General features: G+C 28.9%; 1 protein-coding gene across 1 annotated transcript; it reads left to right on the top strand.

Annotated features, from left to right (window-relative positions):
* Positions 1-9,391: 9,391 nt before the first annotated feature.
* LOC107436839 (ionotropic receptor 25a-like) lies at positions 9,392-10,782 on the top strand. The gene has a single exon (XM_016048659.4). The coding sequence runs from the start codon at positions 9,507-9,509 to the stop codon at positions 10,722-10,724; it is 1,218 nt and encodes a 405-aa protein (XP_015904145.2). The 5' UTR covers positions 9,392-9,506; the 3' UTR covers positions 10,725-10,782.
* Positions 10,783-15,340: the final 4,558 nt, after the last annotated feature.

The following is a 15,340-nucleotide window of genomic DNA, read 5'->3' as shown; positions in this document are numbered from 1 at the left end:
CTTAAGAGTAATGTCACTCAAATTTTTTGGGCTGAAATTTCAAAACAGAATATATTTGTAAATTAGTGCCATTCTGTAACACAGATTGTCTTATAACATATTAATTGTGCTAAGTTAACTCCTAAATTGAATATTTACCAAAAAAATTAAAAATTTTTTTATTTTATTCTATTTTTGTGTATACTACATATTTTATTTTTATAACCATTGTTGAACGGGAAACAAAATTTTGGGTTTTCTACTGCTAATACTCTACTCCATAGCCTCTTAAGTTTGAACTCAATCCAGAAGACAAGGGAACTCCGGGATCAAGTATTGGGGGAAATTTGCCTTTGTAGGTAGCTTTTTTATGGAACTAACCTGTATTTGCATTGCGTGGAGAGGAAAATATCTCATGGCTAGTCTGACGGCAAGGCACTGTGGCCGGGTGCAAAATTCATATAGACCAGCAGTCTCTGGTATTCGAACGTGGTTCACCTCATTGGAAGGCCAACGCTCTGACAGCTCAATGAATATACTTTTGAGAGGAAAAAAAAACAAACTTAGTGCCTCACGGTAGATTTCGAGGAAAGTGACTTGGCAACTATTTTCTATTGTAGAGGTTGGCTAAAATAGAATTTAAAAAAAACTGATAAAACAAAATATAATTTTTAAAAAAATCTTTTGCAGTAAGTAGCTGATACAAAAAAATCAAAATATATAAAAATCTCATTTGTGAATTTTTTGTTTCTAACATTGATTTTTCGATTGCACGGCATTGTTTATTAGATTATACTTAAAAAATTGTTTCTAGATTTGATTATTAAATGATTATATATTAGACTAAGTTTTGAAAATAATTAAATATATATTTTAATATTATATTTATGCTATAATAATTAACGAAAAGTGGAGCGCAACTACTTGTTGTGGCCCATGGGTTTAATGGAGATAAAGATTTCATGACTAACAGTATATTTGTTGTATTGTAGTGCAATCTATCTTTCAACTATTTAATAGCATCTTCTAAATTTGTCAAAACTAATAGAATCTCTTAATTTCTATTAGTTTTGACAAATTGCGCTCCTTGCATTAGTGAAACGTCGGATGTACTGATTTTCGACGCAATTATTTTTCTTCAGCTGCAAGGGGAATAGATTTACAAGGAGTTATTTCATTCCTGGTAAAAAATTTCAACCCTGTAGCTCAATTAGGGTACGTGAAATATTATTCATTTTTGTTCCGTTTATCATTTTTGATTCTAATAAGGAGAAAACATTTTATCAGAAAAATATGTTAATTAGTTCTAAATAATCTTTAAAGATAGCTCAGGTTGGCCACTTTCTATGCAATTTGGAATTCTCGGGGAGAAATTTATTACCAACTGTGGAAATTTTTTCCAGTAATAGTGATTTACTGTGAAATAAATCTTTTATTGCATTTATACAAAACTTGATCTTGCCTAAATCGGATGTGGAGCTCTTAAATCTAAAATTAATTTTGCTCTTAGGCTACAGATATTTTTTAAAAGGGATATTTTAGTCAAAATGTACTGGTTTAAATATGCTATATGGTACTGGGTCACAAACTTCTGGGGGAGATAGGGCACTTACCCGGAAATGTAGTCATATACCTCTTTCCTGTTATAAACTTTTTTGTTTCCTTCAATTTTTCTAAACTAATCACAATTGGAAAGGGCCATAGCAGCGTACGTTGACGTTTCCAAGCATGGGTACTTATGCAATTTTAATCCTGGTGTGCCCTATTTCCCCAAGAAGTTATTTGCAGCATTTATGCAACCCCTTGTTATGTATAACGTTTTTAAACTTGTAAATTTTGACGAAATACAGAATAAAAATGTCATTTAAAAGAAATCTTACTTAGAAAGAGAAATCTATTGCAGATTTGAATTCAGGGATACGTAAGTTTCTAAGATCTGTCAAATATGTATATAAAATCTCTTGCAAACCACTAGTGTAATCTTCTGAATCAAATGTTTTAATATTTTATTAGGCATTAAAACTTATGCTACGATTTATTTTTCTTATTAATGCCATTTTCATTACTCTAATTTTGTTTCCACCTTTATATTAAACCTTTTACTTTAATATCTTAAAGCATTAAGGTAATCAACATTTTTGAAATCAGTTTAAATCTTTTCTTTTTGTTTTAATGTAATCAATAATGAATTATTGACAAATTATAATTTTTATTCACTTTGTTTAACATCTGGAAACTTTGAAGTATGAAGCTAGTAACAAATTAGGGTTGAAGAAATTAACAATTTTACTTCTGAAAATAAAATTTTATTTATTATAGATTTTTAGGGCTTATAAATATGTAAGTAATTTTTTTTATTAAATGACGTAAAAAAAATATCTATAATATTTAGAATTTCATTCTGAAAGTCTCAGAACTTGATTTTGTTGTTCAGAAAGTGGTTACTCTTTAGCTCAGATGTAACCTCTGCAAACAACTTATTAGAAGTAAAGAGCTGATAGAAAATTTATGTATATATATATTAAAAAAGGAATATTCTTAAAAGGAGTTTAAAAAATGGAATAAAATGTTTCGTCCGTTTTCCTAAACACGCAAATATAGTTAGCTTTTTCTGAAGAAATAAATTTGAAGTATTCTTTATACCTAATAAGGTGTAATGTTTTATTTAATGAAAGATAAATTTATTAAATTTTAAAAACAGTTTCCAACTTTAATAATAGTTTAATAAAAGCTATTGCAAATAAATTTCAGAACGATTGATAAACATATATGTATGTATACGCTACCTTACAATAATTGGAGAGACATTCTCAGTTTTTGACATTTTTTTAAAAATTTCTCAAGAAATACTTAAAGGTTTATTTTGTAACTTTAGAGATGTTCAGTTCATGCGATATTTCATAAATAGCAATAAAATGTAAAGCTTTCGAAGATTTAAGAGACATATAATAAATTGCGAAAGAAAAGAAGTTTTTTGAACAATGCCAGAAAATCAAGCAATAAACTTTTAATTTATATAGAATACATAAGTTATTTTTAATTACTGCTTCAGGTTTCGTAAGCCTAGAGAAAACATTTATAAAGATACGGACATTTTTATAAAAAATAAATTTTTTCGCCTCACGTTTTTTTCATTATAACTTACAGATATTCAATGGAATTAAAAAAAAATTCCGGAGCAATTTAACTTTTATTTACAAAATTGTGGATTTAAAACTTTAAAAAAATTCGTGAAAAACTGCGCAAGTTATAGTTATAGCTATTTAAGCTAGTTCTTTCATACTGCGCATGCGCTTGAAAAATTAAAAAATTGTTTTTCATAATTTTGTAGTATTGCTTGAAACTTTTTAAGATATTCAAATAAAGCTTTTATCATTAGTTGCCAAATGCGATTTCCTACAAAATTACGAAAAAAAAATTTGAATTTTTTCTGCGCGTGCACAGTTTAAGAGAACTAGCTTAAATACTCATATATTGCGCAGTTTTTAAAGAATTTTTCTGAAATTTTAAATCAACAGTTTTGCAATTAATCTCAAATTCTCCAAAAATTTTGTTTTATTCCATTAAATATTTATGAAGTTATAGCAAAAAAAGTAAGACAAAAATATTAATTTTTTCTAAAAATGTCCATATTTCCATAAATATTTACTCAAAGTTTACGAAGCTTTAAGCAGTTATTAAAAATAACAACTAAAATAATCCATACAAGTTTTTTGCTTGATTTTTGGCCATAGGGTGTTCAAAAATTCTTGTTTTGTTTCGTAATTTATTGTAATTTTCGCAAACCACTGAAAGCTTTAAATCTATTGCTAAGTCTGAAAATGAACTAAACACCTATACAGTTACAATAATCTTTTAAATATTTCTTGGGAAATTTAAAAAAATATCGAAAACTAAAAGTGTCTCTTCCATTATTGTAGGCTTGTGTGCGTGTGTACTAAACTAAAATTCTGAATTGGAAGAAGAAAGCACTTTTTTTACTTCACTTTTACACCGGAGAAAGTCCTATATCTGCAGGTCTAGAAATTCTTTGTTTGAGGCTATTTATGATTGTAAATCTTACAATGAATTGGTTCTGTAGATATCCGATATTTTAAGATTTAAAACAAACTCGAACATATCATTGTCTAATTTATTAAAACTTTTTTTTTCTAACAACGTTTTCTAAAATTTAAGTTCTAAAAACTGAACTAATCAAGATTCTTTTCCAACAAGTTTTTAATTAATTTATATTTTAAGGGGATATTTTAACTTTTCTGAATGATATCAGTTAGAACCATTCGATAAAAATAAAGTAAATAGTTAAAATCAATTCCTTCTAATTTCCATTGCAAAAAACAAAAATATCGAAATTTTTCAAAATTTATTATCTTATATGATTTTTAATTTTTTCAATGGCTGTAAATGGAAGTTATTCAATTCTAGGGGGAAGGGGTGGCTGAAAGCACGCATATGAATTAAGTTGATGTTTTTTTTATTAACTTTTAAGGGAGTCAACTACGAATGAAAAACAACTACAGAAGTGAAAACTATGAATGAGAAGCAACTACAGAAGTGAAAACTATGAATGAGAAGCAACTACAGAATTGAAAACTATGGAAGAGAAGCAATTACAGAAGTGAAAACTATGAATGAGAAGCAACTACAGAAGTGAAAACCATGGAAGAAAAGCAATTACAGAAGTGAAAACTATGGAAGAGAAGCAATTACAGAAGTGAAAACTATGAGTGAGAAGCAACTACAGAAGTGGATACTATGAATGGAAGCAACTACAGAAGTGAAAGCTATGAATGAGAAGCAATTACAGAAGTGGGTGAAAGGAGCCTTTTGTGTGGTTAAAATAATCCTGCTTTTAAAGTAGTATTTCATTTCTCAAAAATATCAAAATCGGAAAGAAAAGAAAGTCAAATATATTTTCACGACTAAACAAAGATTTTTAAATATCGATGTGTGATAAATGTTTTTCAGTAATCTATAAATTACTTCAAAAATAGGCCATAGGTTACTAATAAACAAAAAATGCTTGTAACTGATAACATTTTTGTATATTAACTCCTTGAATTACAAGGTTAAATATACAAACAAATGTAAACATTTATCTGTAATAATAAACACTGATGTTTGTTATTCCAGAATCGTAACTACTTTTAAACTTGTTATCTCAGAAAGTTATTTTCACGGTAAGCAAGTTTCTAATGTGGGATCATTAAAAAATTGTTTAACATAAAAACTCGTGGAACTTGTCTATATTGGGAAAATGAATTCAGAAAGAATACGAACAATAAAATCCACATCTACTGGATTGCATACTAATTCGATAAAAACTCGTGACTCGGGATTTAAATTCTAAATAAATAAAAAAAGCACCCACATCAATTTGTTTGATAGGTGTTATAATCTAAAAGAATATGAAAAGGTGCGCTTGAGGTAAGTTTATTACCTGAGTATTATTTTGCTACGTTTTTATTTAACAATAATAATAATATTATTATAAAGTGAATCTATCACCCGAGTATCATTTTTAATATATAATAATTTTATTTTATATATAATGATTCTGTTGCCTTAGTATTATTTTAAGTAGTGATAATATTATAATATAATATTATATTGACTAGCTTAGTCTTACTTTTAATCTTAAAAATATTTTTGCTATGAAATGATTTTATAACCCGAATATTATTTCGGATAATGATGATTTCATCATTATATTATAAAGTGATATTACCTAAGTACTATTTTTATTCTTATTATGAGGAGCGTATTTATACTTTTATTTTACACATTGATAATTTACAAAAAAAACTACTATTTTCTATGGTTAGTCCCTAACATAATTTTTGTGTAATTTATGCAATTCGTGTAATGTTTAAATTTTGGAATTCATAAATATATCAATTTATTTAATGATTTTTTTTTCTTCATATTTTATTCAGATAGTCGTTTAATGTTAACTTGAATTTATTTTAATACTATAAAATAACTTGTTTGAAATACGACGAAAACTGGAGAATTTTTCGAAATGTTTGATATTTTTAAATATAATATTTACTGATTATAGTGACCAACTGAAATACCGTTACCTAATTTACAAAAGGTTCTACAGTTACGATAATTTTTATCCGTTTTTTTCCCTTCCTATTTGGAAAAAAAGACGAAAAATTTAATTGCTTTAATGAACTAAATAAAGTGTACTATAATATTTTTATTAATTAGCCGAAAAGACAAGGTTCAAGTTTTTGAACCTCTTTTCCTAATCAAAAATCCCATTGCTTTTATAACTCACAAAAAATGCAAATTGAAATTTATCTCTAGCTTATATAGCTCTAATGGGTACACTTTCAAAAGCGTACAATTGTATTTTATATAAAGAATTTTTTTTAAATTTCATAGCACAAATTATTCTTATTTTGCTTATATCTTAATGCTATATTTTACTAAATAAAAACAAATATTGTTGCCTTTATACAAATACTTGATCTTGCCTAATTCTGGTGTAGGTATTTCACATCTAAAGTTAGTTTTGCTTTTAAAGCCGCACACATTTTTTTATAATAAAATTTTTAATCTACTTTTTTTCGAAATATACAAGTTTAGAAACGTTGTATATAACAGGAGGTCCTATAACAGTTGCAAAAACTTTTAAGGGAGTTAGGGCTCATTATTAGGATTAAAATTGCATAAAAGCCCATGCAAGGAAATGACGTCGTAAGCTTCTCCTATTATGCTTAGTTCAACAGCACGCTGGGAGCCTTTTCGTATTTTGAATTGTTTATTCATATGCTTCTGAACAGATCGTAATAGGGAAGCTGTGAGGCGTTATAGAGTGTTTGAAATGAAAAGGTTCTTTAAATAATAGGGAAGAGCTCCTAGCAGCGTATGACGACATTACTGGGCATGTGTTCCCATGTAATTTTAATCCTAATGAAGTACCATAGCTCTCCTAGAAATTGCAACATTTATACGTTGCAACATTATATATAACATTTTGCAATAACTTTCAAACAAAGTGGAATTTTCGATAAGTTCGCAAATAAATATGACTCTTTGATCACGTCAAATTGGAACTCTGTAGTTGTATTTTTCCAGGATGCTGAGAGACTCTTTTGGTAACATTTATTCCAAGCTTAAAAATTAATAATCTTTGAATTAATTACTAAATGTTAATTTTTTTTAATACTATCGTCCTCCTTGTACTTTTTTCTACACCAATTCGTTATTTCAAGTCTTATAATTTTTGAGATGTAAAACAAAATGTAACGTAAAGCAAACAAAGAAAGGAAAAATTTTTGAAAACAAATGAAAGGAGAATTTAATATTATTATAACTCTGAACAAATCGAAATCTCGAAAAATAAATAAATAAATAAAAACTCATGTTAAGTTTATGAAAAATGGCCCTATCAGCACGTCGAATTTCAACCCGTAGCTGTATTTCTGCACCCTGCAGAGCGGTCTGCACGGCATTTTTTACTCAAAATTTAACAGTTAAGAATCATCGAGTGTTAATTTTTTCCATCATACTTTCTGTACATTTTTCTACACTACATTGTAATTTTAAGTTTTTGAGTCATATAGTTTTCGCACTGCAAAACAAAATTTAACGTAAAGTTGAACAACCAAAATAGCGACAGCAGCGCTTACCCTTCTATTTGACAAAATTCAAAAATCAGATTATAATCCAATTTCCCATTTTTTTAGCAAAACAATTTTATATCTGAATGTAGAATGTACGAAACTTGAACATTCGTACTCCAAATTATTTTACCCTTACATTTACACGCATTAATTATTATTAATAAAGTTATGACTTGTAAAGAAAATGAAGAAGTTCACTTTTAATTAACTTATTGGGTAAGTTAACGCATTTTCATATAATTTTTTCGCCATGAATTCTATAAAGAATTCAGTGAAATTTTTATAAAATTAACCTAGAAAGGCTGGTCTTGTGGCCGAACGGTCAGTGTGCCTGATTACAAAGCAAATGGTCACGGGTTCGAATACCGTTCGGGGCATGGATGTCCTCTTTTGTGTAGTGTGTGTGAATGTGGCCTACCTTATGAACGCGTATATGTGACAGTAAGATGTGGGTAATATCATTCGCATTCGTGACTCAGGTTAGCAGGTGCCCACCAGGTAATTTAAATGACCAACACTTCCAGTATCTCTTGTGGCGAAGGGCGTAATTGGCCATTAGGAAAAAAAAAATAAATAGGAAATTTCTCCATAAATTTAGCCCTTGAATAATTTTTATAAAATTTTTGTTCCAGAATATAGAAAACAACGCAACGAACTTTGTATCCAATTTCCTTTTAAATCCTTTACATACATTAATTAATTCTAATAAGGTTATAAAAATCGAATGGATAATGAAGTCCATTTTTAATTAACTTGTTAAGTTAACTATATAAAATCCAATTGATTGATCACGAATTTTATGAAAAATAACCAAAATTTTGTAAACAAGGACGTCATTCAACGTCAATCAGGTACAGAATAGCACTTTAATTTCCAATTATGTTAAAGCGAACATGTTATCCGTTATTGATTTTTAGTCTTTGGTCAAATTATTGCTTGACTTCGTTTTGTGCTATGATTGAAAAACATTTCAACTAAACATAAATTTTAAATTATGGTCTTATTACTTTTCTAAGCATGCGAACTGAATTTTTTTCAACTTCTGTGAAATAATCACTGTCATCACGCCAGGGGGTTGTATTTTCCTGAATTTTGCCTCTAATTTTTTGTTAAACATAGGTTTTCAATCCCATAAACTATTTCTAAAAGGGAATATATTATTTAGCATTGGATCTCGTAAAAAATGACTGAGTCTTTTTTTGTTCTATCATTTATTCTTATACCAAACTTATATATCACGTGAAATATTCTTTTTATTTGCAAACAAATGAAAAATTTCCTTCACAGATACTTTTGCAGCTAATGGCAGACTGACATTTTGCTTTAGTTCCGTCAAGTTTACTTACTAATAAAAAAGTACACTTTACCTAAATGAAATTTCCTAGAAATTTAACTATAGCAGAATTGGTGATACTTGCTATAATCTAAAAGTACGATTAACCTAAATGGAATTTCCTTGAACATTAACTGTAGCAGCATTGCTGATTGATGTTACTTCATACCATCTTATAGTACGATTGACTTAAATGGAATATCCTAGAATATTAACTGTGGCAGCATTGCTAATACTTCATATCATCTAAAAGTATGATTATCTTAAATGGAATTTCCTAGAACAATCTTTGTAGTAGCAGCATTGCAACGCATCATCTAAAAGTGCTATTTACCCAAATAGAATTTCCTAGAGCTCTAACTGTAGCAGCATTGCTGATACTTCATATCATCTGAAAGTAAAATTTGCCTAAATGGAATTTCCTAGAACAATCACTGTAGTAGCAGCATTGCAACACATTATCTAAAAGTGCTATTTACCCAAATAGAATTTCCTAGAGCTCTAACTGTAGCAGCATTGCTGATACTTCCTATCATCTAAAAGTAAAATTTGCCTAAATGGAATTTCCTAGAACTTTAACAGTAGCAGCATTGTTGATACCTCATATCTTCGAAATGAGGAACGATTCTAAAGATGGTGTTCAGTTTTTAGGGGTGGAAGGTCGATATTTAGATATTCTTATGGATGCATTGGGTGTTAATTATTCTGTAATTCTAGCTAAAGATGGTGAAGCTGGTCGTTTAAATAAAGCAGGAAACTGGACTGGACTTATGCATCTTTTACAGACAGGTGAAGCTGACATAGCTCTTAGCGCTCTCTCAATAACAAAGCAAAGGGAATTAGCTGCTGATTTTACCCTACCTTACTACATAGACGACACTACCTTTGCAGTACGTCGTAAAAAAGATTTGCCCCAAATCTTGGCCTACATATCTCCATTTCAAACCCAAACATGGATTTGGTGTATTTTTTCAATGTTTCTCATGCCGTTATTTTTCATACAGTTTACCAACACTAAAATCTCTTTTGAAAAGGTTTATTTTCAGCTATTCGGAAACGTTTTGAGGCAACCTATCCGTATAAATTCTTATTACTCGAGAGGTAAGATCTTGCTCACCACATGGTTTATATTTGGTACAATTGTTTCTACGAGTTATTCAGCTGTTTTATTGGCATTCTTAGCAATTCCTTTGGAGCAAAAACCGATCAGAACGTTCCAAGAACTTTCCAGAGTCGTGGAGGATGGAACTTACAAAGTTTTTTCACCACATGGCAGCTCGCACGTGGGGTTGATGATGCAGTCTGAAACTGATCACTTTCGAAAACTTGGGGAAGTGATTTCAAAAAATAGGTGGTATTTTCGAAAATGGAACATTAATACGAAACACCTTCAACCTAACACTGCTATCATTGGTCACTTGAGTTTTTTGCGAGTATTTTTTTCAGGGCCAAAGGATATATTCATATCAGACGATAAACTTGTTTCTTGCAACATCGCCATTGCAGTAAGAAAAGGCTTTTGCTGCAAATCTATGCTAGATGAAATGATAGTTAGGCTCATGAACGCTGGCATTATGGAAAAGTTGATTAATGATGAGATATATAAAACTATGGAAAAAGACAAAACTCATTTTCGCAAAAATAAAAAGTTAGCACCGTTAAGAGTGGAAGATGTTGCCGGTTCTTTGATATTGCTTTTTATTGGCTTAGTTACATCGTCCATAGTTCTTATAGTGGAAGTGTTTCTATTTAAATTTCAAAAAAGAGTGGGATAATAGGATGAGTTTTGCCTCATTAAAATAAACCACATCAAATCTGCTGCACACATCCGCCGAAAGAACCTATCAATCTTAACATCCAGAATCTTTAATTTTGCATCGATTTGAACACGAATCAGAGGAATTGAACTAAGATGGTTTAACTGAACTAATGGGAATTATAAAGTACTGAGACTCAACAACTGGAATATACCCTGGCCAGAAAGAGAGTAGAATAATAAAAAAAAAGTTTCTAAAGAAGTCTTTGGCCCACAAAGGGCTGTCGAGTCAGCAAAGAAGAAAAAGAAGATTAAAAAGTAAATATATAAAAAAAACTCTTGCAATTGGTTAAAATTAAAAGAAGAACTGCTGAAACATGTAAAAATTTAAAAATAATAAAAACATTTTTTTGCAAAATTGTTACAATTTTTAAATGTATTTAAAAAGATTTTTTGTAATTTTTATTGTACATTTCTTGTCTAAGAAATTCGGGTTAAATCGGTGCGTGTTTTGCAAAACCGCATCTGTCTTCAATGTTTTTTTTTTTTTTTTTAACACAGTAAATGGTTTACAGTTTTGATTTTTCTAGATAGAGCTTGGTAAGATAACTTGACAATGGCTTAATTATCTCAAAAATCAAGAAAAAAATTGCGAAAATAAATTAATAACCAATACGTTGAATATGAACTCTTTTACTCGCGACCAAATAAATCATAATTAATTTGGTCGATTCACATTCAACTGCATAGCAACAACAAAAAAATTATTCCTCTGTTTAGTATAAGTGCTTCTTACACTTTCTATTTCGATCGATTATAAAATATTTAACATATGTCCTCTAAATCAAATAAATAAACTCGCTGTACTTCGATTAAATATTAAAATAAACTTAAAAAGAAAAGAAGAAAAAAAACAATTAAATTTTTTTTTCGAACTTGAAACATCGGATGGCATTTTGTCAAGGACAGTTCTGAAGTGATTATGTTGATCGGGGGAAAAAAATGATAAAAATAGCTTATATAAACTTTCTCTCTCTCTCTCTCACTTGTAGTATTCATCATCTTTATTCTTTGTTGTATTGTTGACTCGATTTATATATGTGAATCAAATCAATTTCACTTGATAAGGAAATTTTTTTAATCTTTAATAAAAATACATTAATGTACGCCATTCCTAAATTCTACTTGAGATATCACATACCAAAGAACGGTAACACAAGAGGGAAATATGGTATTGTTTACCGCTTAACAGCTGCATAAATTCCCGCCACTTCACTACAAGGTGAATATTTACGCATTCTCAATCATGTGATAATAGTAATTTCTTTTAGTAATTTCTGCTGAGCTGCAAAAGCAGATATTTTTGGACAAAATATAATATTCTAAGAAGAAAATCTAATATGCTTATTTTCAAATTAAAGTATTTTTATGCTTGAAAACAATTAACAAATTTGTATGCAAGGTCATCGCTATTGACCTTCCAGAGCTCTTAAAAATTTTCTCTTTCAGCGTGGGTCTATAGAAAAATTATTCATAGTAAATTTAGAAGTTAATTTTAACACATTATTTATAGAAAATATGAATGCAGATTTTACTTATACAATGAGATATTTTTACAGTAGAAGACAGGAGAGGATGAGTTAATTTCGTAAATTTAGAAGTTAATTTTAATATATTCCTTTTAGAAAATTTAAAATTAAAACAGGAAAAAAGTTAATTTTGTCAGTAAGTTTAGAAGCTAATTTTAGCACATTACTTACAGAAAATATGAATGTAGATTTTTTCTATACAATGGTATATTTTCACAGTAGAAGACAGGAGAGAAAAGTTAATTTCGTAAATTTAGAAGTTAATTTAAACATATTCTTTTTAGAAAATATAAATGCAAAATTTAACTGCAAAACGGGGTATTTTTACAGTAGAAAACAGGAAAAAAAAGTCAATTTTGTCAGTAAGTTCAGAAGCTAATTTTAACAAATTATTTATAGAAAATATGAATGAAGAGTTTTCTTATACAATGGGATATTTTTACAGTAGAAGAGAGGATAAGTCAATTTCGTAAATTTAGAAGTTAATTTTAATATATTCTTTTTATAAAATATAAATGTAAAATTTCACTGCGAAACGGGGTATTTTTATAGTAGAAAACAGGAAATGATAAGTTAATTTTGTCAGTAAGTTTAGAAGCTAATTTTAGCACATTACTTATAGAAAATATGAATGTGGAATTTTTCTATACAATGGGATATTTTTACAGTAGAAGATAAAAGAGCGTAAGTTAAATTCTTAGAGAGTTTAGAAGCTGATTATAANAAACGCAGTGGAATCAGAAAAACAAAACTGTTTTTCTGATTCCACTACGTTTGATTTTTTTTTTAAATTTTTTTCTCCCAAGTTTTTCGTAGGCCCCTGAATTTCGTAGGCCTCGGGCACGTACCTAGTGTGCCTATAGGTTAATCCGGCCCTGGCACCAGGGGATATTTTTACCGTGGAAGATGGGAGAAAGGATAAGTTTATTTCATTAGTAAATTTGAAAGCTAGTTTTAACGCATTATTTATAGAAAATTAGAATGCAAAAATTTTTTTGCACCGTGGGATATTTTTACGGTAGAAGATAGGAAAGGATAAGTTAATTTCGTTGGTAAGCTTAGACACCTTATAATAGTAAGTTAAGGCACATTTTAAGTTAGTAACTTTGCATGCATTATTATAACACATTATTTAAAAAAAATGTGAAAGCAGAATTTTCCTGCACATGTTTACAGTTGAAAACAGGAGAGAATAAGTTGATTTCGTTAATAAGTTTTATAATGTCATTTAATCGGATTTGTAGAAATCTGATATCATAAACAATTATCTCCAAAGTGAGAATCTAGTATTATCTGCTTTCATAGGTATATATTTTTACTGAAGTAGGTATACTATCAAATGATAAGCATGAAAATGAGATAAGTAAGTTGGAACTGGAAAATTTAGAGCAATGACTAATGTCGCTGGACTATCAAAAGCGCACAATCATTTTCTAGAATTTGTCGCTTGTATTAAATGGCACGCTTAGGAGGTAAGAGAATTGTTTTGTCTTATATGCATCTTTAAAGAGGAAAAATTAATGTTGTTAATGATCTACAATATAATTCTTTTAGAGTCAATGTATTTTAGATGAGAAACTTATTTATAATAAATCTTAAAAATTGTAATTTTCATTTTTTTCTTTTGGGGTATGGTTCTTTATTTGAGGGGGCTAAAAGGGAAGCTTTCTCCCTCCCCTTAAAATTTAATAATTCTAAACTGTGCTTTAAATTCGATTCAAATAATACTTGTAACGTGTCATATTAAACTCACTCCAATTCATGAACTGATTGCGAAATTTGTTTTTTAAATCTTAAGGCTGTTGTTAACTTATATTTCTTGCTAATTAGAATATTTGCTTTTTAGAAAATTTAAAAAAAAGGATAACAAATTAAAAGAAATCATGAAACATTAAAGCTAATTTTTTTATTTGTTCGCAAACGTCCTTTTGTTAAATAATATAAGAAAGATGGATTTTATTATTTTTTATGTATAAAAGTTTAAACGTTAAAAATGTACACTTTTTGACAATTGTTGATTCAGTAGCTTAAATTAATTTTCAATTTTTTTTTCAAATTAACTTCGAAAAATTGTTGGCTATGTCAGGTGTCTTGTAGCTCGGGTGGGGGGGGGAAGGAAGTAAGAGTTTGATTATTTTAACATGTTTATAATTTATTTACAAGAACTATATTTACAGAACTATTATAATAGGTTGTTATATCGTTCTACCTGTCTGGCTTACTTGGCGCGCACTCTCACGCTCTCTGTTACAAAATCATCTGTGTATATGCACATAATTACTACTGCCATCTAGTGGCCACTAGTTTTCTTTTAAATTTAAATAAAATTTACAGATTAGTGTTAACAAAATATAGGGACATATAACCTGCGCAATAAAAAAGAAGCGAAAATCTTGAATAACTTTTGATCTAATGATTAGTTTTTCACGAACTAGGACTAAATCTTGAGCCGTGATGGCTATTTGGATAAGGCATTATGATGGATAGAAGTTCGATCCCCAGTGGCGGCTTGAAACACACCCAGCTTGTCAGGGAAGTAAAACAATGGTGGCCACATTACCACAATCATACCGTTTTGGTCATAAAATTTTAAAGCTTTAACCTTCATAACGTTCCAGGCACACGATGGGCTGTTGCGAAAAAGCTTTACTCAGGATTTTATCTAAATTGTTCGAAAGTTTTACTTAAAATATGCTAATTAATTAGTGAAAACGATATTTTTAAATATGGGGTTTTGCAATCGTGAAAATATGTTCGCAATAGTTTAGGTAGTAGGAAAGCGATTGAAAGTTTGGGGTACTTCATGTTAATTTCACATTTTACGCATTTTTTTTACATCTGAAGGACTTTTCAAGCAAAAAAAAAAAAAAAATTTTTTTCTAAAAATTCTTGCATACAATTATAATATTCACTTATCCTAAGACAATTCCAAGTAAAAAATAATTTCTGGTAATTAACTATAACTTTTTTATTATATGGTATGCCAATTTGTATATCATTTTAAGGAGTGTAATTTTAAACGTAAAATAATAAAGAAAATTGAACA

This window comes from Parasteatoda tepidariorum, chromosome 2 (assembly GCF_043381705.1).
Source record: "Parasteatoda tepidariorum isolate YZ-2023 chromosome 2, CAS_Ptep_4.0, whole genome shotgun sequence".
Classification (NCBI taxonomy): Eukaryota; Metazoa; Arthropoda; class Arachnida; order Araneae; family Theridiidae; genus Parasteatoda; species Parasteatoda tepidariorum.
This window is presented reverse-complemented; position numbering and strand designations above follow the sequence as displayed.